Source organism: Thunnus maccoyii, chromosome 2 (genome assembly GCF_910596095.1).
Source record: "Thunnus maccoyii chromosome 2, fThuMac1.1, whole genome shotgun sequence".
Lineage (NCBI taxonomy): Eukaryota > Metazoa > Chordata > Actinopteri > Scombriformes > Scombridae > Thunnus > Thunnus maccoyii.
In genome coordinates, this window is record NC_056534.1 from 10792059 (window position 1) to 10815764 (window position 23706).

The following is a 23706-nucleotide window of genomic DNA, read 5'->3' on the forward strand; positions in this document are numbered from 1 at the left end:
TCCTGCTTAGAAACTCAACATCACTGAATTTCAAACCCAACATGGCTCACAGGTGGTCACACGAAAGAAGACAAAAGAATATTTAAGTCAATGAGGAATTTAATTTGTGCTACACATTTTAACAAATCACAAAAACAGGAACATTTAAAAATACATATACTTCTCTATTTCCAGAATGTTTACGTATTGATGACAGCTGTTTTTACATATAGCAAAATATTTTTTCTTTTTTTTCAAAATAAGAAAAAATACCTTCTAAATAGCTTTGTCATTTAGCAGATAGAGCAGCATACAATCATTACGCATCTTTTTTTTTCTTTTTTTTTTCTAATAATGTGCAACAACAATCACTGAAATCTTGCGCAAATTGTGCCTGATTGCCAGCTAAAAAAAAATGAGGCCTGTGTGAGGACATTCGGAAAAAAGCTAAAGGCAGAGTGAGAATGAGAGATTAGAGAGGGGGGAGAAAGTGCTGAAGAATATCTAATTAAGGCAGAGTCTGTGACAGGAATTGCCAACAGCTTGATGCCTCTGTAGAGACTGCTCGCTGAGGAGAGGGAGAGAGAGGTAGAAGGGGGAAAAGGGGGGTAATTGACTTGAGGGAAAATTGAAAGCAAAAGAATGAGGAGCCAAGAATAGAGAAAGTGTCAAAAGTACCATACAGAAAGAAAGAAAGAAAGAAAGAAAGAAAAAAAAGACGAGAGCAGATGAAATTTGTGTGGTCATGTGTTGGTCCCGCCCTTCCTCTGATAAAAACTGATACAAGTCTACTGATGCAACATAATTGTCACCGCTGTAGTGTCGCCGATCGTGTACTGTTAAAGAAGCGCTGTGTTAACATTCTAAAAAAAAAAAAAAAAAAGGTAAAGCTCTCTAAAGGTTAAAATTAAAATGACAAAAAAAAAAAAGTAGAAATATTTAAGGCTTTAAGGATTATTACAATAATGCTTCTCTGTGCTAAGACAAACAAACAAAACTGTACGCACAGGCTGTTCCATTTCTCCTCTTACCACTACTGAAACAAGAAAAAAAAAATTAAAACAACAATCAGTTTGTCTACATTAGGGTTAGCTCCACTTCAGTCAACTCCAAATAGTTGCCCTCCTTTTTTTTTTTTTTTTTTTTTTTTGCCCTTCTCTGCAACTCCGCTGCCCAATCGCCCAGAAATATCCCGAATCTGAGGAGCTTCACACTGATAAACCAAACTGAGCTGAGCTGAAGTGAAGCGAGAACTGCAAACTGCTGGTTTGAACTTTGTTTATTCCTCGATTTCTCTTCTTCAAAGACTCATCCTTCTTTTTTTTTTCCAAGAGTGCTTTACAGAGAAGGCAAGAGGAAGAGACACCTCACATTCTGGTCTTGGCCTTAAAATAAACATCTTTCATTTCTTTTCTGAGAGAGAAAACTTGTTATATTTCTTCTCCCGCATAATTCTGTAAGGACTGACTTAATGAGGAGTACAATCATATTCATAACAGTCTCCCAAGCACCATCAGCTTGGTATGAGCATATGTAGCTAAGCCCTCTCTACCGTGCTGTCCACAGCTGTGTTTAACTACACAATATATCAACTCTGATCATCACAGCTTCTTCTGTGAACGAAGGCCATTCAGATCTCTGAACACACCGTCCCTGGTTTTAAACCAGGCAGTGAGTCTGATCAGAAGTGAGGAGAGGTGAGTTCTTTGGCCTGAGAGTGATAGTAACCGATGCTTCTGATCCGTCAACTAGAGGAAAGGTCGTATCTGAGATATCCTCAACCGTTCGTATAGAATAAGTAGTGCTGAAGTGATTTTAATATGCATAACGCTCTCATAAGCTTAATGTCCTTACTCGTTTGTGTTGTCAGTGAATAATGGATTACATTAAAAAGACTGTAAAGCTGAAAAATCCTGAAAAAAATTACTTTTTAAAGTCAGAAAGTATTTGAAAAGTTTTCATCTATTTTTGACCAAAATATATGATCCTTACGATTAAATTCCCTTCTGTTGAGAGAGGCTGCCTGTACATTTTTTGGCCATGTCGGCTGCAGTCATATCAAATGAGTATAAAAGGCGAAGCAGTTAGGGGGATGATAAGGAGGCTGTCCATTAGGTACCTGGTAAGAAGCCCTAGGTTTTACTTCCTAGGGTCGTGGGTTTGTGATGTCATGGCAACGATAACGGGCTGCTGGGCAGGTGTGACTTGATGCGGAGCAGGTTCAGTCCCTCCCTCGTCCTCCATCTTCAGCCGCTTGGCCTGGGGCTCATCTGGCTGCTCGGCTAAAGTTTCTGCACTGGGCTGTCTGCTCACCAGCACTGGAGGGGAGCTGGAGGCCTGGGCAGCCAAGATCTGGAGAGGACTACTCAGGCCTGGAAAGGAAAGGAGAGTGCTGGAGTCAGTATCTACTGTATGTAAATAAGCACAAACTGTCTGGAACTTCAGTATTTTATATTTTGTCCCATCTTTACTGGTAAAAAAGTAATTACCGAGAAGTAATTATTACGACTGGTCAATGTGTATGGCAGGGATTGTGAAAAAATATATACCTGAGGCATTAGCAAGGCTGGTTGCTGTGGCAACAACAGCAGTGGTGTGTTTTCCATTCTGGGTAACAGGACGAACAGGAAGTTGATGTAAACCAGGGGCCAGGTTACGTCCATCCCCGCCCTGCACCGCGCTGTCCACCGTCTGAATCACTCGCTCTCTGTTCAGCTGGGCTTCTGAGGGGAACACATGAAACCATTCAAACATGTTAACACGAAAAACTAGCCAACGAATACTGACGTGCACATGTTTGATCACTGGCTGGATTAAAATGAACTCATAAGCCATTTAAAGAGTGATGGTCTAGATTAGCAGTACTCAAACACACAGCCTATCGTATAACTCAACTCGTGCCATGAAACTGGGCACAGAAAAAGGTGATACTGCCAGACAGAGGCACTGATCCAAATGTTCACTGGTCGAGCTGCAGTATGAACACAGACATTGTGATGAACTGCAGGAGAATGAAAGCGTTTCTTTGTCCTTTTCTCTTCATCAACTTTTCTTTGCAAAAATTTGAGAACGACACCTTACTGCTGCATAAGCGATAACCTGCTCGCACCACTGAGTGACTGACAACTTGTTGCCATGGTAATGATATTATCATCCTCTTGACTGGACTTGGAGTGAACACACACAAAGAAACAGGTGACGAGTGCGAACACACACAGACGACTTGTGTTGTCTCGCAGTCTGCGGCGTGTCACATACGGTAAACGCACATGTTCGATCACACTAGCGTCGCTCGAACACAAGAATATCCCTACAGAACGCAGTGAGTGACACCCGGTTTGGATTGATCTGTAGTTTGGATTTGGATAACGCATCTCTTGACCTTTGACACGTTCAAAACTAACATAAACGCTTGAATGTAAGAATTTAGTTTAGTTTTAGGAATTTAGTTAGTTAAAACAGATTCCCGCGCCTGTACCTCTGAGCTCACTGTTGCTGTCCGCTCCTCCTTGTAGTCCTGACAAAGTGCCAACAGAAGGGGCGCTGTACCCATTTGGAGGGTTGGAAGGTGGGGGAGCGCTGGTGACCACCCGCAGCATAGTGACAGAGGACTGAGGGGAGTTCTGGAGCACGTGGATGGGCTGGACTTGGCCGCCGCCACCTGGAACTAAAGCAAGGGCTTTCCCCAGGCCTGAGGGCAAGACTGATGGGTGAGGGGGCGCTGCCATGATGACAGGCTGAGCGCTGACTGGAGATCCTACACAGAGATGGACACAAATAACAATTTCAGCTGTTTGACAGTGTATATAAAAGTGTATTTTGCATGTATTTCAATGCGTCTGTGTGCATACTGACCTGGGGCGCTCTGAGAGTACCTATACTCAGGTACAGATGCCAGTTTGTTAGCCAGCTGCTCGTGGTGGTCGTGGGGGATAGGAGAGCCCTCCCTGCTCAAACATTCAGGAGTCTGAAGCCCACTGGATGGAGGAGAAAGAAGTCCCTGATGGGTTGGGGATGCAGGGGCACTCCTGGAAAAACAGGCAGAGACACCAAAGAAAACAATTAACACATCAGGAGACTACTGGTAACATGTAGAGCCCCTTCACTTGCCAGTACCTTCTTCTGAATAGAATAACCTAGAAATTAGACTTACTTTGTTCTATCCAATCAAATGATAGCCAGGAGTAGAAGCAGAAAGAAGGGAGAAGGGGTTAACAGAGTCAAATCGGAAGAGACAGAGCATATGTCGTGTGTCTGACAGTCTTGGGAGTACGTTTGTGCACACATGCAAATGCAGTTGAAGGTCACGGTGACTCACCTGGAGGAGAGAGGTCCAAAGGGCGTCCTGAAGCAAGCCACCCCTCTTTGCCGTCGTTTCCTGAAGGCTTGCTCCACCAACTTGCTCTCGGAGGCAGAATCCACACGCCAAAAACTCCCTTTCCCAGGCTCATCCTGAGAGCGGGCCACTTTCAGAAAGTAGCGGTTGAGGGACAGGTTGTGTCTGATCGAGTTCTGGAGAAAGGCGAAATAGATCGTAGTGTGTTTTGTTAATGGATGCAAAGAGGTTCATTTGAATCAAGGTATCAGAGCCTGAATAGAAAGGCCTAAAACCTTGATAGAAAAAGATTTGAGGGCACAAGTTTTTCCTTTTCTATAGTTCAAGAAAGAGGAGCCTACCTGCCAGCCTTTGTCTGCTGTACGATAGTAAGGGTAGTGTTTGGTGATGTGGGCGTAGATGCCACTAAGAGTCAGCTGTTTGTCCGGTGCAGAAGAGATAGCCTGGACTATCAGCTGCGCATAGGAATAAGGTGGCTTGGACTCATCCTGGACAAAAGAGAAACCAGTATTTAATATACGCACATATTGTACAAGCAACCAGCTTGAAAACTACCAGTTAAATGGTTATTTGTGTTCTTCAAAGAAATCAACTTTGGGATAGTGTTTCTGGATCTTCACCTTGGGGCTGTCACCGCCAGCTGACTCCCCTCTTTGCTCACTTCCCCCTCCTCTCTGCTCAACAATGCTTCGTCTCTGCTCAGAAACAGCCTTGGCAGCATATTCAGCTGCTAACTGGAGGTCAGAGGTCACGTTGCGTCCATAGCGATACCCTGATGACCCTGCCCCTCGTGGACTGGCCGGACAGGAATTAGGAACACTGGAAGTAAACAGAGAGTCTGTGTTAATGACTTAAATCTTCTGAAAGAAAGACATCTGCCAGTGTCAAAATAATACGGACAAGACAATTCATTTCATCGTGCTCTTAAAGAGCGGGAGATCATTAATGATACTGGTCATCACGCAGAACAGAAAACTGAAAATCAAAACAGTTTTTAAGTCTTGGGCCAACCCGTGTCTCACTGGGATAAAGGTTTTGGACAAATACAACGTAGAATGTATGTGTCCATGTCACTCTGGGTATGTAAACATGTTCTCAGAGTACAGACAGACGATCTGTCAATATTAACTTTGATTCCAGCAGATGTGTATTACAAATGTAAACAGGTCATCTACAGTATAGCCTCTAAATGACATCCCGGTCAGACAGGCCCTTGGTCGTTCCATGTTCCTTTTTCTGTGTGTGTTTCTATGTTAGTTGATCACTTTCTGGTCTGTACTTTCACTATTAATTGTTAATGTTCTGTGAATTCTTACTATTTGTTACCAGTAGTTTGTATTTTTTTTTTGCATAGAGGAGTTTGATGGGAGGGTTTTTGTGTGTGTGGGGGGGGGGTAAAGGATATGATACTTTTATTATTCCTTTTTTTTTGTCTACGTTTTAAAAATAATATAAAAATAACCTTAGAAAACTTTCCAGAATCACTAATAAATCAAACATACAGAAAACGGTAATGCTTCTGGGAAGTGAGGCTAATAATAAAATTATGTAAAAACAGAAAAACGTTACATGACTGACAATACTGTCTGTCGACTAATGAGTATGAAGGCCTAATAAAGCCACAGGAAAACAAGGAGCGATTTCTATTCCGCATTTCAGTTTCAATGTTTTAATAAATACTGTGAGCGATTTGAAAATACAGGGGAAAAAAAGGTTGAATGCACGGGGAAATTACACTAAAGTATATTCATCATTTCTTTAGGACGGCAAGAAGTGAATAAATTGTGTCTTTGAAAAATCCAGCACAATTTAAAACAATCATATATAATCCTTTTCAACATATTAGTGACAAATGTTGTGCAAAAATACACACCCAAAGACACACTTTCTCTTACACACACAGTTACCGGAGCTGAGTTTGGAACAATGGTTACAGCTCAGTTCCGCTGTGTTCGAAACAAGTGATCATAAAACACACAACAATGAGCTGAAATACTCAAAAGTGTGTTAATTATTAACTAGGTTTTATCTGTTGCTGTTGAGAGACAGAACGCAGGAAAAAGCCAGTAACTTATTATACAACACACACCTGCTTCTGTTAGTAAAGTAAACACTGGTTTCTGGGAGAGTCAGTGTGCTTTGATTTGCCTTTGGCAACACAGAGCCACAGATACAGAGAGCGAGAGAGTAACACACACACATACACACACACACAGACACACACACACACACACACACAGACAGGGAGAGAAGAGGATATGTTTTTTTTGGCTGAGGAAAACAGGCTGTACGCTCTGTTTTGAAAATGTCCCAGTAAGCTCAGTGTTGGGGAAAAAAAAAATGAATGAAGACGAACAGAAACAATAATAAGGCTCAGGGACATCTGAAGCGTGAAAACATATCTGTATTTCTACACACTTTAATAACATTAAAAGTTATATGTGCCTCAATGAGGAGCAAGGATTGTCGTTTCTTTCCCCTGACACGCTCACAACAACCTTTTCACCCCCTCTGCTTGAGCACGAGGGCCGGCAGCACATGTGAACGCTGCCGAGGGAAGAAGAATGTTATTATATACGTTTAAGTTGCCAAACAGGAAAAGTGACTCTTACCACCATGTGAACGACACTGTTGCTGTTTGAAAGGTGCTTTTACATAATACTCTTCCGTTGTTTGTACTATATGAGGGTATTCTGAAGGAAGGTGGCACAACAATCTGCCCGAAAAAGGCCACAGTGAAGAGTGGTGGAGAGATGTATGAGCGAGCGTCTTTTACTCTTGTGTGTGTTGTGTGTGCGTCCACGTGCGAGAGAACAGGAGCTGAAGGCAGAGCGGGAGGGGTGGGGGGGCTCTGAAAAGGAAACCACGAATGGACGGAAAAACGGCCTACAGGCAAAACAATCTGCCCGATAGCCAATCACACGCCTTGAAGCTGCAGCCATTCCATATAAGGCATGCACACACAAGCTCACATTGGTGGGGATGTGTGGCGTAATGACAGACACCGGCCACCAGAGGGCACGCTCAGCAACCACCACACTTGCCAGTCGCACATGCTGTATACATTTATAGAGCAGTGATTTTCAAACATGTGCTAACGCAGCTCATTAGAGTGCAGGTTTCCATCCCAACGGAAACACCGCAGCAGCTAATGAGTAAACCTTCAACCAGAAAAGGATGGTATCAGTGAAAAAAATGAGCTGATATATGTTTGTGGTTTGGGGGAAAAAATCTGCTGGCCTTTGGGGTCAGTTGGACATGAGCAAAAACCAAAGGAAACTTTGCAAGAAACCCAAATATGATCACACGTGCACAGATCAAAGACGAAGTGAGAAGGTAAACTGCTCATAAATAACGTTCATGATATTATGATAAATTATTAATCTGTTAATGGAAGTAGTGTCTTGGTCATTTCACATGTTTATATGAGGATATGTCCTTCCATTTCTAATGCTCCTTTTGCCAAACATAAAAAACTGACATCAAAGTGAAAAAGAGTATAATTAATGGTCATTCATAAAGGAATGTCTACATAAAATAAAACTTATTTAAACATCATATCTGGAAACTTGAGTCATACACTGAAGCTTAGCATTTATCTTTAACAATAATTAACTGAAAGTGTCTTCAAAACATTGCTTCCAAATACCGCACAAGTAAAAACATTGCCTCCCGCTGCTCGCATCTGAGCATTGGTTCCTGTGCGCATATATACATATATATATGCAGCAACATGTTGTGTTTGCATGTATTTCCATGCATCTGTAGGTGTTCATATCTCTGAGTGTTTGAGGGTTTCTCCGTACCTGATGGTGCCTGTGGGCGAGGGCAGCGGAGAGCCAAACGCCCTGATGTGCTCTTCATGCTGCTGCACTGTGGGAATGCTGATTTTGAGAGGGGAAATGTGGGGCAGAAGCGGGCGAGGGGGAGGAGATGGATGCTCTTTCTCTCTGTGCTCCTCGAGCTCCAGGAGCGACAGGAACTGGATCTTGATTACTGTACTGGGAAAACGAAACATACACCTAGAGGGAAGAGGAGCAGGAAGCGCAGCACAGAGGAGAAGAGAAAGTGGAAACAAAAGTCTGATTAGTACATCCTCTTTTCCAAGGTCAAAAACGTTCAATTTATGTTTTTACACATATCGGGGGGAAAAAAATCTGCCATAAGTAACAAAATGTATGTCTGTTGTGGATCTTCAATTTAGAAATATTTAATCACGAAGCAATGACACTTCCACTTGGACTGTGTGGGTTCCTTTCTTTAATATAACTCTTATAATCCTTAAACAAACACACTCACACATTAAAAAAAAAAAAAAAAAGACTGGTCTTGACTTAACACAAGACCTGATCGCCTGCTTTTCCTCTTCGCTTCAGCTTTCAGCAGGTCTGGACAACTGTCTCAAATAAAAGCATGTCCAGGCCCAAGTTAGTTCAAGCTTTAACAAAACTCTTAAAATAATTATGTGTGGGGTGGATTGAACAAATGCTTTACAATGGAACCTTAAAGACTAATGCTAATAGTTTAAAATATTCCCAGGCAGAAGGATCAGTGTAGTTAAGTCTTTGCGACTGCAACCATCCTATCTGACCAACTATGATGACTGTGTCTTTGAACAGGAAACTAAATCCCTACTAATTCTAGGGGTGCCGAGCTCAGGCTCAGACCTCCCTGTGGAGAGGAACCAATGAAGAGAAAACATCCACACAAGACCGCAAATGTGCTGTAAGCAGTTTCAGACAGTTACACCAGTCTATGAAAAAAAAAATATATATATATATATATTGGAAGAAAAGTTCCATCTTCTCTCTCTTCAACTTGTCTCCTGAAATACTGCTGCTGCCAATCCAACACTAGATGCATGAACAGACTGCACACAGCTAGAGCAGAACATCATCAACCATCGTGTGTCCGTGCAAGAAGAGTACTAGTGAGAGGAGGCCACCAACAAGCCAACGTCAACTCTGAAGTCGCTGCAGGGTTGCATGACGGGATGGGAAACTGTACTACTGTACGTAAAACTGCTGCTTATTTCCTTTAACAGCCCGAGCTGTGCTGCAGGGTAGCAAATAGAAAGCCACTGTTGAAAGAACTCACATGACGTTTCAGCTAGAGTTTGCTGGTTTGCTAGAGGGCACGTGGGAAACTTTAGACATAATAAAGGAATGTTTAACGGTCTGATAAAAGCAAGTTTGAGTTTCTTGGCCATCAAACTAAATGCTGTGATTGGTGAAATCAAAACACGTCAACCCCACAACGCAGCATGATGGTGGCAGCATCATGCTTCACTGCAGCAGGCCCTGGAAGGCTTGTGGAAGTAGAAGGTAAAATGAACAAAGAAAATCTGCTGCAGCCTGTAAAACAACTTTTAACTTAACTTTTTAATTAATTTTTTTTTTTTTTTTTTTTTTTTTTTTTTTTAAACAGCAAGACAATGACCCTTAACGTTAAGATAAACCTACACAGGAATAGCTTAAAAACAACAACGTTAATGTTCTGGAGCAGCCAAGTCAGAGTCCAGGCCTCAGTCCAACACAGAATTTGAGGCAGGACTTAAAAGTTGCTGTTCACTCAACATCCCAGTGAAACGTGACAGAGCTTGAGCAGTTCTGTAAAGAAAACGGAAGAAAATTGATACAGGCTAAACCACAAAGATTTCAAAGCTGTAATTTCTGCCAAAGGTGCCTCTGCTAAAGTTTGACTTGAAGGGGGGTGAACACTTGTGGCAAGCGACTGTTTTGTGTTTATATTTGTACTCAGCTGTAGTCAATCTGAAGAGATGTGTTGATACTTAGCCTAAAGGCTGATTTATCACAAGTCGCTCGACAGAAATGACGTATTTTCGACAGAAAAAAACTTTCCGTGCCGACACTTTCCTTTCTTGTCATGCACCTGGAGAATTTTGTCATGTCACGAACACCGTCATATTTTGTCATGCAATGTGACTGAGTAGTGTTACTAACGTTGCCACGGAGATTTTAGTTTTCACTGAACTTCTTTATTGATATTTTGGTCTGTAACTTTAGATAACTTGTAACATCCTTGTATAAATAGTCCTGATCGGAATGATATATTATAACTTAACAAGCTGGCTGGAGGATTGGCTGCAGTTAAGGCTGCAGCTTTAAGTGTCAGCAGTGTCAAATCACCCAATTAATCCAATGAGATTCAAAGCTGTAAAAACAAAAGAGGAGAACGTCTTCAGTGTTGTAAATGTTCCAGGAAACTGAAAAGATAAATTAACTGTCTATTCCAGATTTGAAGACTTTCCAGGTTTAACTCAGCTAGACCTGCAATGATTAGTCGATTGACAAAATTAAACCTGCAACTGTTCTGATAATTAAATAATTGTTTTTGTCACTTTTTTTAAGCAAAAATGCCCCAAATTTGCTTGTTCCAACTTGTCAAATATGAGGATATTTATGGTTTTCTTTGTCGTCTGTGATGGTAAACTGAATATTTTGGAGTTTTGGACTGTTGGTTGGACAAAACAAGACATTTGCAGATGTCATCTTGGGCTGTGGAAATTTATAAACAGCCATTTGTCACTACTTTAATAGATCAAACAACTAATCAATCATGAAAATGATTGTTAGTTGTAGCCCTAAACTCGGCACAGTTTTCCAGGTCACTTCATAATCCTGACACAGGCCACTGGGCTACAACAGCATATGGTGGACATGGCCTTTGGCATGTATGTCTTGTGTTTACTCCATGTGCGCCTGCAATGTGGATGTCATTTCAGCCTGCACTTCCGGCTCAATGCCCGACACACCCCCAAACAGTCTTGACAACCAATCAGATGAATATATTTGCACAACCCCCTTCCAAAACCATCATGTGATTGACACACAGACACACAGAGACAGACAGACGGACACACACACACACACACAATCACAGCTTTCTGTTCCAAGATTGCTACTGTATTTAAATAAAGGCAAAATATTTAACCTGGAAATAACTATATTTAAACATCAGGTGGTTCATTTTGTTAAAAATAAATAAATAAATAAATCCACACATTTGCAGTTTCATCACAAACACACCTCCTCCCACAGGAGCAGTAAGCTGAGCTGTCATCGGTGTGTCTGTTTACATTAATGTTTACGTGACGGCGACACGTTGGCTTGAAGCCCCGCAGCTAATTTACTTAACTCTAACACTAACATAATCGCATTGAAAACAGTTGTGACACGACTTTAATCAGCCATAAGAATTACAGACGTGAAATTTGTTTCAAGTTCTGATATTTTTAAAAGTCAATGAAGCCACACGCTTCAAGCAACATCACTTTCACATTTGCTAACCAGCTAGCACCACCATGGCTTGACAGTAGGCCGAGTGAAGCTAAATTTGCTAACGGCTAATTCTGGTTCAGAAAGTGGGGTGAAGGTTCCCTTCAGGGGGTCCGGACATCCGAGATATATTTTTAAACTTTATTATGAATTCAAGTGGAAACATCTTCAAGTTCACTCACTGTTTAATCCGAGGTTACAGTTACAACCATCCGACTCAGACCGCTCTTACAGGGGTGTTGTGATAAACTTTGTATCCCGGTCATAATCTGTGTCCCCCGTTCAAGCCGTTTGAATATGGAGGTCGTTTGGCAGTTAGAATGAATTTTCCCTGTCAAAAATGTCTCCTCACTGTAAACTAGAAAACGCCACAAAACCAGTTAAGTGTTAACACAACCTTGGTGACTATGTATGTTTATTTTAATCCGAGTCGTGTGGGATATGCTACGAGAAATGAATTATTTAGATTTTGTTCCAACGGTTTGATTCAACCGTTGGATGTGAGGGGGAAGCTGACGTCTGTCCATCGGTTGGGCAGATGTATACAATAAATACAGACGTATATGTAAGTTTGTGAAGCCCTGCAACAGTCAACCGCCGTGTTGCCATAATTAGCCTGTGTGTAGCTATGCTAACCGACGGGACTCACTCTCTGGGCAGCGGTAGTGGCGGCGCTCCTCTCCGCTGGAAGACCCCGTCAACGAACACGCCGTTCTTGCCCAGACACCGGAGAGAGAAGCCGTTCGCCTCGTCGTAGGTGATCTGCAAGTGTCGCCGTGAAATGAAGCTCGAGTGACCCATGTTGATGTCCACGGAGCCGTGAGACGAGTTCCGGCCTATGGTGACCGTCCTCTGGCGCATGACAAACTCAAAGTCCCGGCCCTCAAGTCTGGCCAGGGCCTGCGGAGGAGGGGACATGAGGCGCACGGGACGAATCCCGGCGTCGGTGCGGGCTTCCATCAGCGGAGGACCCAAGAGGGCGAGCGAGGGCTGGTGATAGCCGTGCGAGGTCACCGCGACGCGCACGGGGCTGCACGGAGCTGACTGTAAAGCAAGCAGGGCTCGAGCTCCGGTGTCGTCCCGGTAGTCTGCCATCTTCTTTAGGAGGGTCAACACACTCACTCACTCACACGCACACACACACACACACTTTACTTCTCGCACACACAGAGTTGCAACGTGAGAGTTTTCGGCCAGGGCACTTGTTCGCTCCGTGGCTGTCGGAACAACATGGAGTCCGGGTCGGTGCAAGAACAGGAACGGAGTGCCCGCAGGAACCGGACTGGTGCTGCGTTCACGGCCCTCTCGTAAACTGCCCTTCAAAGAAAATCATACAAGACTCAATAGTTACACCACATATACATACTGTACTGTGCAAAAGTTTTAGACACTAAAAGTAAAGTGAGCATGCTTTTACAAAATTATGCTATAAATACTTTTTATTCATCAATTAATCTCAAACAAAGTTCAGTAAACAGAAAAAACTTCAATCAATATTTGGTGGGACCACGCTTTGCCTTTAAAACAGCACTAGTTGTTTTTTTCCTTTTGTATGTGTATTTTTTTTTTTTTTTTTTTTTGCCTGTTTGTTTCTCATCTCCTTTGAAATTACATTAAAACTGTACTGAATGTATGGAATGTTTAAGTAAAAATAAAATTAAAAAAACAGCACCAGTTCCCCTCGCTACACCTGCACACAGGTGAATTTTTTAGGTATTTGGCAGGCAAGTTGGTCCAAGCAGCTTGGAGAAGTTGCCACAGTTTTTCTGTGGATTTAGGCATCTCAGTTGCTTCTGTCTCTTCATGTAATCCCAGACTGACTCATGATGTTAAGATCAGGTCTCTGTGGGGGCCAAACCATCTATTGCAGGACTTCTTCTTCTTCTTGTAGGTGAAGATAGTTTTTTATGACTGCGGCTGCATGTTTGGGGTCATTGTCATGCTGCAGAATAAATCTGGGACTGATCAGACGCCTCCCTGATGGTATTGCATAATGGATAAGAATCTAAACATCTAAAGTGCCTAAAACTTTTGCACAGTACTGTATATACCAACCCTCTATCATCTGTATGCAATATTCACTCAATAGAATTACATTTTCTTCTCCTAAATACAACACTAAATAATTTGTAGTTGGAGTCTCCATTCTCATTCTTAATTAAAACACAAATGATTTCTGAGCAGTCAACTCTACTCCTATGTTTCCATAGGTGGGAGTTTCTTTTGGGTGTGTATATTTTGCCTGTCAGTTGACAATCTTCAAACAGATCCGAGATTTCTCTTGCAAATGGATAGTCAAGTCAATTTTATCTGTATAGCCCAATATCACAAATCATACCTTTTCCTCAGGGGGCTTTACATTCTGTACAGCAATACAACATCCTTTATCCTTTGACCCTTGATTTGAATAAGAAAAAAGCTCCCTAAAAAAACTTTAACAGGGGGAAAAATGGAAGGAACCTCAGGGGGAACAACAGACGAGGGATCCTTCTCCCAGGACAGACAGACAAGCAATAGATGTTGTGTGTACAGAACAGACCAAGAAAGCCACATTACAGAAATATAGCATGGAAATTAGGATGACAAAAGGATACATATTACAGTTTCATACATCTTGGATGTTCAAATAGTTAGGCTAACAAATATTTGATCATCACAGGGTAGTTTTTTTTTTTTTTCAACAAACAATACACTGATTTACTAAAATATCTTAACTGAGGTGTGCTTATCCCAAGTTTAAAGATTTTTGGGGCTGCAAACAGGACATATAGAAAGTGATTGTTAATATGTGTACAGTATGTCCTTTTGGTTTGGTAAAATAACACAAGCACAAGTAGGCCTAAGGAAAGGCAAGTTTATTTGTATAGCACCTTCTGCAGAGGAATTTCAAAGTGCTTCACATAAGGCAGAAAAGCAAAGGAATATGTTTTAAAACACAATAAAGAAGAAAAAAAAGCAATAAAGTAACCAATAATTTCAGTGCAGCCACGCTGCAGTAATACTATGCCCTAAATTTATGGAAATGAACGTGCAGTTGAGAAAGAAACAGTAACAAAAGTTTTTTTTACTGCCATTTATGCCTTTTTACTACTGATGTCATTTCACTCCCTACTGTTGTTCCTTTCACTATAATTTTTACAGCACGTTGTTAAACATGCTATATGAATAAACTTGACTTGACAAAAGTAGTCTTAAGGACAGATCTGCAGTTGCAGAAAGGAGATAATACACGTCAGACACTGACGCCCGAAAAATATGTGATAATGACAATGTTGACAGCAGAAAAAAGAAACATACAGTAAAACCCGGCATTGACACAAGATGACAACGATAACGGCACAAAGTAGTCTACAACACTGCTGGTATCGCGTGACATAACTAAAAAAACGATCCTCCCTAAACGCCACATTAATGTCGTCACACCAGGAAACAGGAGGTTGAATCCAGCGCTATCTCGAGATTTATACTCTACTGTTGTTTTATTCAGAACTGATAATTTATTGCAAAATTGTGTGATTTTTTTGGATCTGAGCGAGTTTAAATTAATTAATACACAAAACTTTGTGAAATAAACATAAAATAGAACAACCTGATCTCAAAATGCAACATTGAATAATCTTCAAGTTTCAGTCACTGAAACATATCCATAAAGATCACAGTTCATTATTTTGTTCATTATGCAACCATTTGGAGTGCCTAATCAAAGATGAATAAAAATGCTGCAATTACTTGACAGGTTTGATGTAATATCACAGATTTCAGCTATTTTCAGCAGGCAACTTGTAAATGCTGGCATTCATCCAATCACAACCCTAGAACATGTGGTGTCTGCAGTGAAGCTGGTTTGCCTACCTCAGATTTTTTTTTCTTTTTTTCTTTTTTTTTTTTTTTTTTATCTCTACCCTCTGTTTATAAACATGGAAAGAACAAGACGGTTAAAAAAGTCGGATAATGGATCATTTTAAAGGAGTGGGAACACATGGACAAAAATGAAAACAGACCAGCCACACGAGTGCGCTGTTGGGATATAAAACATCGAGGAGAGCAGCAATGACACAGACACAATAATACTAATAACAATGTATGTCGTACATTTTGCCTTGCACTTTATTGCTGAAATACCTGGTCAAAAGTTCATTAGCTGTCCCTGATGTCTGAATGCACCCTCTTCACATTTTGAAGCATCATTTAATAACACCTGGAATTTGATATAGAAAGAAATACACGAACACCTGCAAAATATTCTGAAAGCCAATGCAATCAGCCTGCAATAATTGACAGTACTACCTTTGGTTAAGGTTTTGTTAACAGAGAAGTATTGATTTAACTGTATGGTTAAGTGGTTAGATAGTAGTAGGTGCTGTTGTGTGGTATTACAGTATATTGTGAGTTGTTTCTGTTATTTTGTCCACCTGATAATACCTCAGACTGACATGTACAAAATGTGTGATAAATTTTATATGTTGTACTGTCATTTATACTTTTAAAACCTCTTTGCAAAATATCTGACACACTCCTACAGCTGTATTTTAGTCATTTGCAGCACCTGCAAGTCACAGTGATTGCATACAAAATTTGAATAACAACAATTTCCTGGATGGACAACATGAGCAGTTAAGACAAATTCACAAAATGCTTAAGTTTAAAAAGGAAAAAAAAGCAATAGACGTACCTGATACACAGAGGTACAGACAACTAATAACATAATAAAAATGTGTGGAAAATTTCATTAAGGTGTCTTGTTTGTTGAAACAGTTTTATGGATGATATGTCTGTATATAACAACTGAAATTATAACCCTTTATCTTGTTGGTTCTTCAGTTTGACTGCTCAGAACGTGGCACCAGCTTCAGTTTGATTGGTCGTTTTGGCATCAACAGGCCCTGGATGTCCATCTCAAGGGGCACCTGGCAGGAAATTACATATGATATGAACAAAGTCAACATTGCACAAAAGTCAGCTTTGTTATTTCAAATTTGCAATCAACATGCTATCAAAGAGGGTAGACCCCTCTTGCGAAGAATGGACGGCTTATTGAGTGTGTTATTTGCTGTGTCAGTTAATGGCTGTTGATCTTTGGACTGACGGACATAGATCTAATGACATTATATAACCCTCAGTGTTACTATCACACTAGCAATGAATAATATTATTCACCAGATTGCTCATACACCAATAAAAAAGCAATAACTAGCAGTGTAAAAATGAACATCTGTGGCCTCACCTCTGTCTCCTTGCACACAGAGAAGCTGTAGCTCTGGAGGATCTCCACCATTGCTAGTTTCATCATCACCAGAGCGAATCGCATCCCAATGCAGTTCCTTGGCCCCGCTCCGAAAGGCATGTATGTGTACGGGTCAATAGTCTCCTTGTTTTCCTTGCTGAACCTGAAGGTAGACATACATATGTATTAATAACAGAAATGACGCAATGGCGCTTTCTGTGGGAGTTCTTCTCATTTACCAACAGACCTTAAAGATCCCCTCCAGACATACTTTAAGCTGTTTATAAAATAATCCACTTTGAATAATAATTTGTGTCTGATTTGGCTTTTCCACAAAGAAAGTTAAATAATCTTGTTAAATTTCTTAAAATACAGGGCCAAAGGAGAGAGAAGTCTGCACACTGTTAGGCTCCAAATAAATAGTTTAATTCTCTTTTTCTCTTTTCAAAACAACATTTCAATCTACATGATCTTCCTCAGGCAAGTAAAAAAAGGAATTTCTTGTAGAGGCAGTAATCAACTGAAAGCACCATGACCTGCTGGTGAGCAAGAAGCAGGAAAAACACCACAAGATGGCGATCACAGTACTCCAGAAAAAAAAACACACACACCAGAAAAACCAGAAAAAATTCAAGTAAAAACACAATCCAATCAACCAAGCATGCAGCAAACATACAAAAATAGTTTAAAAATTCTCTAATGATGGGTACAGGGCCTAAAGGCAAAATACAATATAAATCTCAAGGGGAAAAAGTATATAAATACATATATAACTTGTTGGGGTGTGATACATATGTTCCCCCCTCCTAATGAAGATTGTTGAGGTAGGCCTATCATTCATGTCATATTAACATTGTATTTGACATTTTTTTTCTGTTTTTTTCTGGTGTTTCTTTTTTCTGGAGTGCTGTGATCGCCATCTTGTGGTGTTTTTCCTGCTGCTTGTTCACCAGCAGGTGCTTTGTGTTGATTACCGCCTCTACAAGAAATGCATTTTTCCTCTTTCACACCTGCCTGAGTAAAATCATGTAGATCAAAATGTTGCCTTGAAAGAGAAAAAGAGAATTAAACTATTTATTTGAAGCCTAACAGTGTACAGACCTTTCTCCTTTTTTGCCGTGCAGTGAAATATTTTTTGTCTTTCACGTGTATATTTTTGCCTGGATGTTCACGCTCTTGGTGACGTCCTTCTCCCTCATTAAAAATTCCACAGAATCACTGAATACGCAAATATATATCATTTCAGATGTTTAATTGCTGGACACAAGATGTCTCCTACCTCACTGTAATGTCCATTCTCAGTGTATGTGCACGGAAGGCTTCAAGTTTCCACATCACACTAGTGTAAATTGCATACTTGAACACATTTTTGAGTGAAGGGGGACTTTAACATATAAATCCATCCTATACCTCTCTGGTTTGAACTCCTCTGGTTCGGGCCACAGCTCAGGATCCCGGTGCAGGGGCCATGTTGGTACCATGACAACCATATCTTTTGGAATCACAATGCCATTTATCTCCACAGTTGCCTTGGCAACGCGCTCCAGGCGTGACGCAATGGGATACAAACGTAGAGACTCGTTAATGACGCTGTCTAGGTACTCCATCTGCAACAGTGCCTGGTACTGGACAGGAGCCTACACACACACACACACACACACACATGCACACAAACACAGAGACACACATGTTGATCAGGAGAACACCACCACTGTCTCATATTAGGCAAAGTTAGGGGCTACCACAACACAGTGCTGAAGGGATACACTGATGGTGGATGGAGGTATTAAATCTGTATTAATGTTGTTGTTTTTTTGGCCAGTTGGGAGAAGCGGAACAAACTGTAAACACAACATTGACATATTATCACCTTATAAAGTTGATATGGTGAATGTGTTAGCAAACAACCGCCTATTTAAACATCCAGGAGACACACTGCAACATTAGCTTTCATCTGGAGTCGTGTTTCTGGCCACCTGGTAGATGTAAGTCCAATATTCACTCTCTTTTTAAGTTCAGTTTTGGTCTCCACTAACTCCTGAGGGAAATTTCTGCCTCTTTTGCAGCTAAAGTCTCCTCCATGTTCAGCTAGTTGCAAACTTTGTCTGTCTGCTGTTTGATGTTGAGTAGGTAGTGTACAGTGGGTTTATGTGCTGAAAACAGCTGTGTGTTGCTGCTGGAAACAACACTGATGAGAACAGTAAAACTGAACCAAAGCATCTGTGAACCAAAACAATGAGCTGAAAGACACTAAAATGCTCCATGGAGTTGAGGGAAACTGCAGAGCTGGTTATAATTCTCTGTGGGTTCGTCACTTCAAGCATTTTCTAAATGTAGCATATGTTTATATTGAGATGCAGATTTTTCATCCAAGCTTTACTCATCAGTAATTTTTTACTATTAATCCTATGATTATTTGTAATTTTAAAGGGGACAAAACCTAACTACAGCTCTATGAAGGTTATTGTTTTGGTTGTACGGTCCACAATTTCTATTCTTATTAACATTGTTTCCAGAAGCAAAGTTGCCCTGATAATCTGTATGTAACCTACTCAGCAACAATTAGAAGACAGATAATGTTACTGAATAGCTGGAAAAGGTTTAGATGAACATCTGGCAGCTAATAGTCCAGATACATTTCTCAACAACTGGTGGAAACCAAAGCTTAGCTAAAAGAAAAGTAAATGTTTGACTTCAATTTAGGTACCACAGTTCTTTCTGGAAACACAACTTCAAATGAATGCTAATGTTACTGACCTTAATTAATACATGAATTGTTTGCAAACACGTCAAACCTAACAACTTTATGAGGTGATAATATGTCAGGTCTATGTGTTTCTCAGCTTGTTGTGGAGTTCCTCTGCCCATAAGTGCCCAAAAACCAATGAAGACAGCTTTAGTTTTGATTATTTTGAGACCTCCCTGCTACCTCATATGTTGTCCTCTCCCCACTTCCAACATACCTTGTTAGGGAACGTAGAGTCTACCTCCTCCTGCAGCCGTTTCATGACATGAGGGTTTGTTGCCAGATTGTAGGCCAAGAAAGTGAGAGAACTGCTGCTGGTTTCATACCCAGCAAAAAGGAAAATCATAGCTTGAGAAAGGATCTCATGATCGTTTAAACCTGGGAAAGGAAGGAGGCATGATTTAGAATAGCTTTAAGTTGTGTTTTTGTTTGTGTGTGTGTGGAGATGTGCTTGTGCACATGTGTGTCACCTTTATCCTGTGCTACTCCACTGGAGTCATTGTTTTTCTGGGAGTCAATCATCAGCTGAAGTAAATCCACCCGACTCTGAAAGTAGACATACAAAAGAATAGTTTAAATTCCACCTCTAAATTTGCTGATACCAACACACAAACACAGTCATACCTTTTGCTTGCTGGTTTCTCGATTAGATTTGATCTTCTGCAGTGCACTGTAGAAGAAGTCCGTGACTGACGCAGGGAAAAAAGAAAACTCAAACTTCTCAAATACAGGACCCAGGAAGGGGAAAAAGGCTGGAGTTGAACAGAAAGCAACATAATTACCAAGGATACTGGAAAAACAGCAACTGTATTGACTGTAAACATTGTCAGCGAGTTAACAGTGCACATATATTTCAGGGTTAACATGCAGGCGGAGGACAAGATTATAAAACAATTGTTTTTATAGAATAAAAAGAATGCTGTACCAACAAGGAGGAAGAGAGGGTTGAAAAGGTCAAACTTCAGCATCTTCTTGATGTTAGTGACAAAGGGGTCTGAGGGGTTGTTGAGGGAGTCTATGTCTACACTGAAGGCAGTGCTGGTTACTACATCCATACTGTAGGGTCCAAAGAACCTAAAGAGCAGACATAAATGCACACATCAGAAAATATCCTTTATATTTTCAAACTTTAAGTAAAGTTTATGTTATTCATTTTTTTAATAATTTGAAATTAAAGTTGAGCTCTTACTCCTTCAGCTCCAACACCTCATCCTTGTCGGCTTTCTTCTTCATGCTGTTGATCAGGTTAGCAGAGTGGTGCTTCATTATGTCAAACATCTGAGGCACAGACAGGGGCAGGAGAAACACTTATGCACATGATTACTGAAATACTGGAAAATGCAATACTGATAAATACTATGGAGGCAATTATACTGGTACAGACTTCCTGCTGTTGTTGTTTGTGCTCAATGTAGATTGCATCAGATTAGGTCAAGTTACAGCACAGAGCTTGCTAAAAAATATCTACTCAACATGCAACAAAAGGCAGAGGAGGTTCTAAGTAGGAGGGGGCCTTACCTCTTTCAGTCTTCCAGAGGTGAAGGAGGGAGAAAGGACACTGCGGATCCTCCTCCATTGATCATCCTCAGCAATGGACACAGCATCGTACAGAGGCCCGTTCAGGCGAAAGTTCTGTAACGGGATTGGAAAACATCTGCCAGTGTGGATGACAGTTCAACTTAAAAGCAGCGACCATAATGAGTGACTGAATGTGACTGAGTTGTATAGAAGAGTGAGTGTGCATACTCTGCGATTGGTGAAGAGAGAATAACACTCCTTTATCAGAACTGTTTTTATCATGGCAGGATCTGTCACGCACAGCACAGGCTGACGACCATCAAAAATGCTAAAAATGATAAGAATAGTTCAGCAACATGAAAAGAAAAATAACAACACAGCAGGTGAGACTTCACATGCAAATCTACAATAAATCAGGTATACAACATTGTACAGGGATATACATAAACTACAGGTAGGCAGACAAGAAGCCCTAAAGACAACAATCAGATATATGTTATATGCAAAAAGACGTCTACAGGACAGGCTAGCAGAACACAAATATGCCATTCGCACAGGGAATATAAACTACCCTATGGCTAGACACCATCTGGACTCCCATAACAGTAACCCATCCACATTACAAGCCTTTGGCATTGACCACATCCCTTCTTCCATACAAATAGGTGACAAAGGAAACTTAACCAACAGAAACCCTTTTGGATTGACAAACTACAGGCTACTAAACATCCAGGCCTAAATGAGGACCTAGAACATCTTTTGTTTAATTTTATATAACCATTGTTTGTATTATGTTCTTGCTCTTTAATTCAGCTTTAATGAATATTGTGGGCCAGAACGTCATCTGCTGAAGTTTTTTTGTATATTTCTACACACCCTCTCTATGCCACAACACCATATTCAAATGGGAGATTCCCATTGGTGGAATACCACTAGAAAAAGGCCAGGTGTACCATGAGATCTGTTTGACTCCCTGATGAAGGCTTGATGCCGAAACATGTCAGAGCTTTGTTTTAAAAGTCTAGTATGACAAGTTTTCTTGTATTCTTGTGTCTACATGTATCCCTATCCAAAGCACCTCAAACTCATTCTTGAGTCCAGAAAGGTCTCCTACCCAAACATTTTTGATATGTTATAATATGCAAACAGAAACACACAACATACAACATGTACACTTACCCCCATATTTTCCCATATTTCTTGAAGCAGTCTGAATCAAAGTTCAAGAATCCCTAGGTATGAGAGTAAATACACATTATGAATTGAACAACTCTCTTTAAACCCGCAGTCTACTTAACTTGGTGATATTTGTTGCATGAATTTTTCATACTTAAATCCCTAGAAATTATAGTGTTAAATTCTGAAGGATATATGACCCTGAACTGAGTTGGTACATGGTACATTTTAACAAGGCACATCATGCTTTGTCTTCCACAACTATTAGCTCAATCATCCCAGTGACTTCACTTCGAAGCTGATACTAATCTTTTAAATAAAAATAAAACATTTTAAATCGCTCAGAGATCATACTTGAAGTGCTTTCAATACATTGATTTGATACCACTTTTTAGCTGCTATTGGTAAAATGGGAACTTCATTCTCAAAATGGAATAATGCAACTGAAATACTTATACTTTTATACGTTATAATGTAACACAAAATGTATTTATCAACTCCAAACTGGCTTGTTCTATATCTAGGAAATCAATTCACTGGGAACTATTTCTACCAAATACTTTGGTAGTATTTTCTACTAAAATCTGTCCATAGCAAGGTCTGTGGATTATCCTGAGTTAGTAGGGCTTACTTTTTTGAAAAGAGACACTAATGTTGAGTTTTTAAAATGTAATTTTTCAATGCTTTGATCACCACTGAGACATTCTGTGTATACTGCCAAAACCCCACAGCAGCTGTAATTATTAAGTGATTAATAATTGTTATGCCTTTTTTTAAAGAATTGCCACAGAGCACAGTTTAACGCACTTGGTGTTATATTGTAGGGCTACTCTTGCTTCCACAAGTTATATTTACCAACCTTTCTATATGCAAGCATAGTGCCGAAAAAGGGGATTGGTTTGGGACCAGGGACGCCCATTTTCTTAAATGTTCCATATGGCCAGTAGGCATATCTGTGCAAAACAATACAGAACAGTGAAAGAGAAGAGAAGAGAAGAGAAGAGAAGAGAAGAGAAGAGAAGAGAAGAGAAGAGAAGAGAAGAGAAGAGAAGAGAAGAGAAGAGAAGAGATTTTTATCAAGCACATAGGTAAACATAGGCAGTACAAATATCTGGACTATTCTTATATACTTACACACAGATCAATGTGATGAGGGCGACCACAAGGGTCCATGTCTCAGCTGAAAAATTCAGAAGGTAGGCCATCTCTACACGTTTTCTCTCTCCGTCTATGGCAGCACAAGTTTTTCTGAAACCCCAAACTATGACTAAAGGCTTTTATCTCCTGCTGCACACGCCTGTTGCGTGAGTCAGGAGAGTGTGTGAGAGTTGAACCAATGATAGGAGGCAGTGTCAGGTGAATAAGTGACAGAGAGAGACCATATAAACAATTATCATTTTTATTAGCTCTGTCATCTGTGATGCTGCAA

General features: G+C 40.5%; 2 protein-coding genes across 2 annotated transcripts; both read right to left on the reverse strand.

The window, feature by feature from the left end:
* Nucleotides 1-81: 81 nt before the first annotated feature.
* Nucleotides 82-12893, reverse strand: foxk1 (forkhead box K1). Its single transcript, XM_042398375.1, has 9 exons — nt 12263-12893; nt 8122-8337; nt 4936-5134; nt 4657-4803; nt 4298-4491; nt 3835-4007; nt 3458-3736; nt 2529-2702; nt 82-2351 (listed from the first exon to the last, which is right to left on the reverse strand). Exons 1-9 carry the CDS (start codon nt 12706-12708, stop codon nt 2119-2121), a joined length of 2061 nt encoding a protein of 686 aa, XP_042254309.1. The 5' UTR covers nt 12709-12893; the 3' UTR covers nt 82-2118.
* Nucleotides 12894-15702: 2809 nt separating this feature from the next.
* Nucleotides 15703-23617, reverse strand: LOC121880852 (cytochrome P450 3A40). Its single transcript, XM_042388425.1, has 13 exons — nt 23412-23617; nt 23137-23230; nt 22281-22333; nt 21330-21429; nt 21102-21215; nt 20773-20861; nt 20509-20657; nt 20208-20335; nt 20054-20129; nt 19801-19961; nt 18248-18474; nt 16838-17000; nt 15703-16520 (listed from the first exon to the last, which is right to left on the reverse strand). Exons 1-13 carry the CDS (start codon nt 23480-23482, stop codon nt 16431-16433), a joined length of 1515 nt encoding a protein of 504 aa, XP_042244359.1. The 5' UTR covers nt 23483-23617; the 3' UTR covers nt 15703-16430.
* Nucleotides 23618-23706: the final 89 nt, after the last annotated feature.

Excerpts from the sequence above, each read along its gene's own strand:
- foxk1 (XM_042398375.1), bottom strand. The coding sequence starts at position 12,708 with ATGGCAGACTACCGGGACGACACCGGAGCTCGAGCCCTGCTTGCTTTA. Across the intron at positions 4,492-4,656 it reads CAGCAGACAAAGGCTGGCAG|AACTCGATCAGACACAACCT; the intron begins GTAGGCTCCTCT and ends GCCTTTCTCCAG. Across the intron at positions 3,737-3,834 it reads GTACTCTCAGAGCGCCCCAG|GATCTCCAGTCAGCGCTCAG; the intron begins GTCAGTATGCAC and ends ATCTCTGTGTAG.
- LOC121880852 (XM_042388425.1), bottom strand. The coding sequence starts at position 23,482 with ATGGCCTACCTTCTGAATTTTTCAGCTGAGACATGGACCCTTGTGGTC. Across the intron at positions 23,231-23,411 it reads CTCATCACATTGATCTGTGT|ATATGCCTACTGGCCATATG; the intron begins GTAAGTATATAA and ends TGTTTTGCACAG. Across the intron at positions 20,658-20,772 it reads GAGGTGTTGGAGCTGAAGGA|GTTCTTTGGACCCTACAGTA; the intron begins GTAAGAGCTCAA and ends TCTGCTCTTTAG.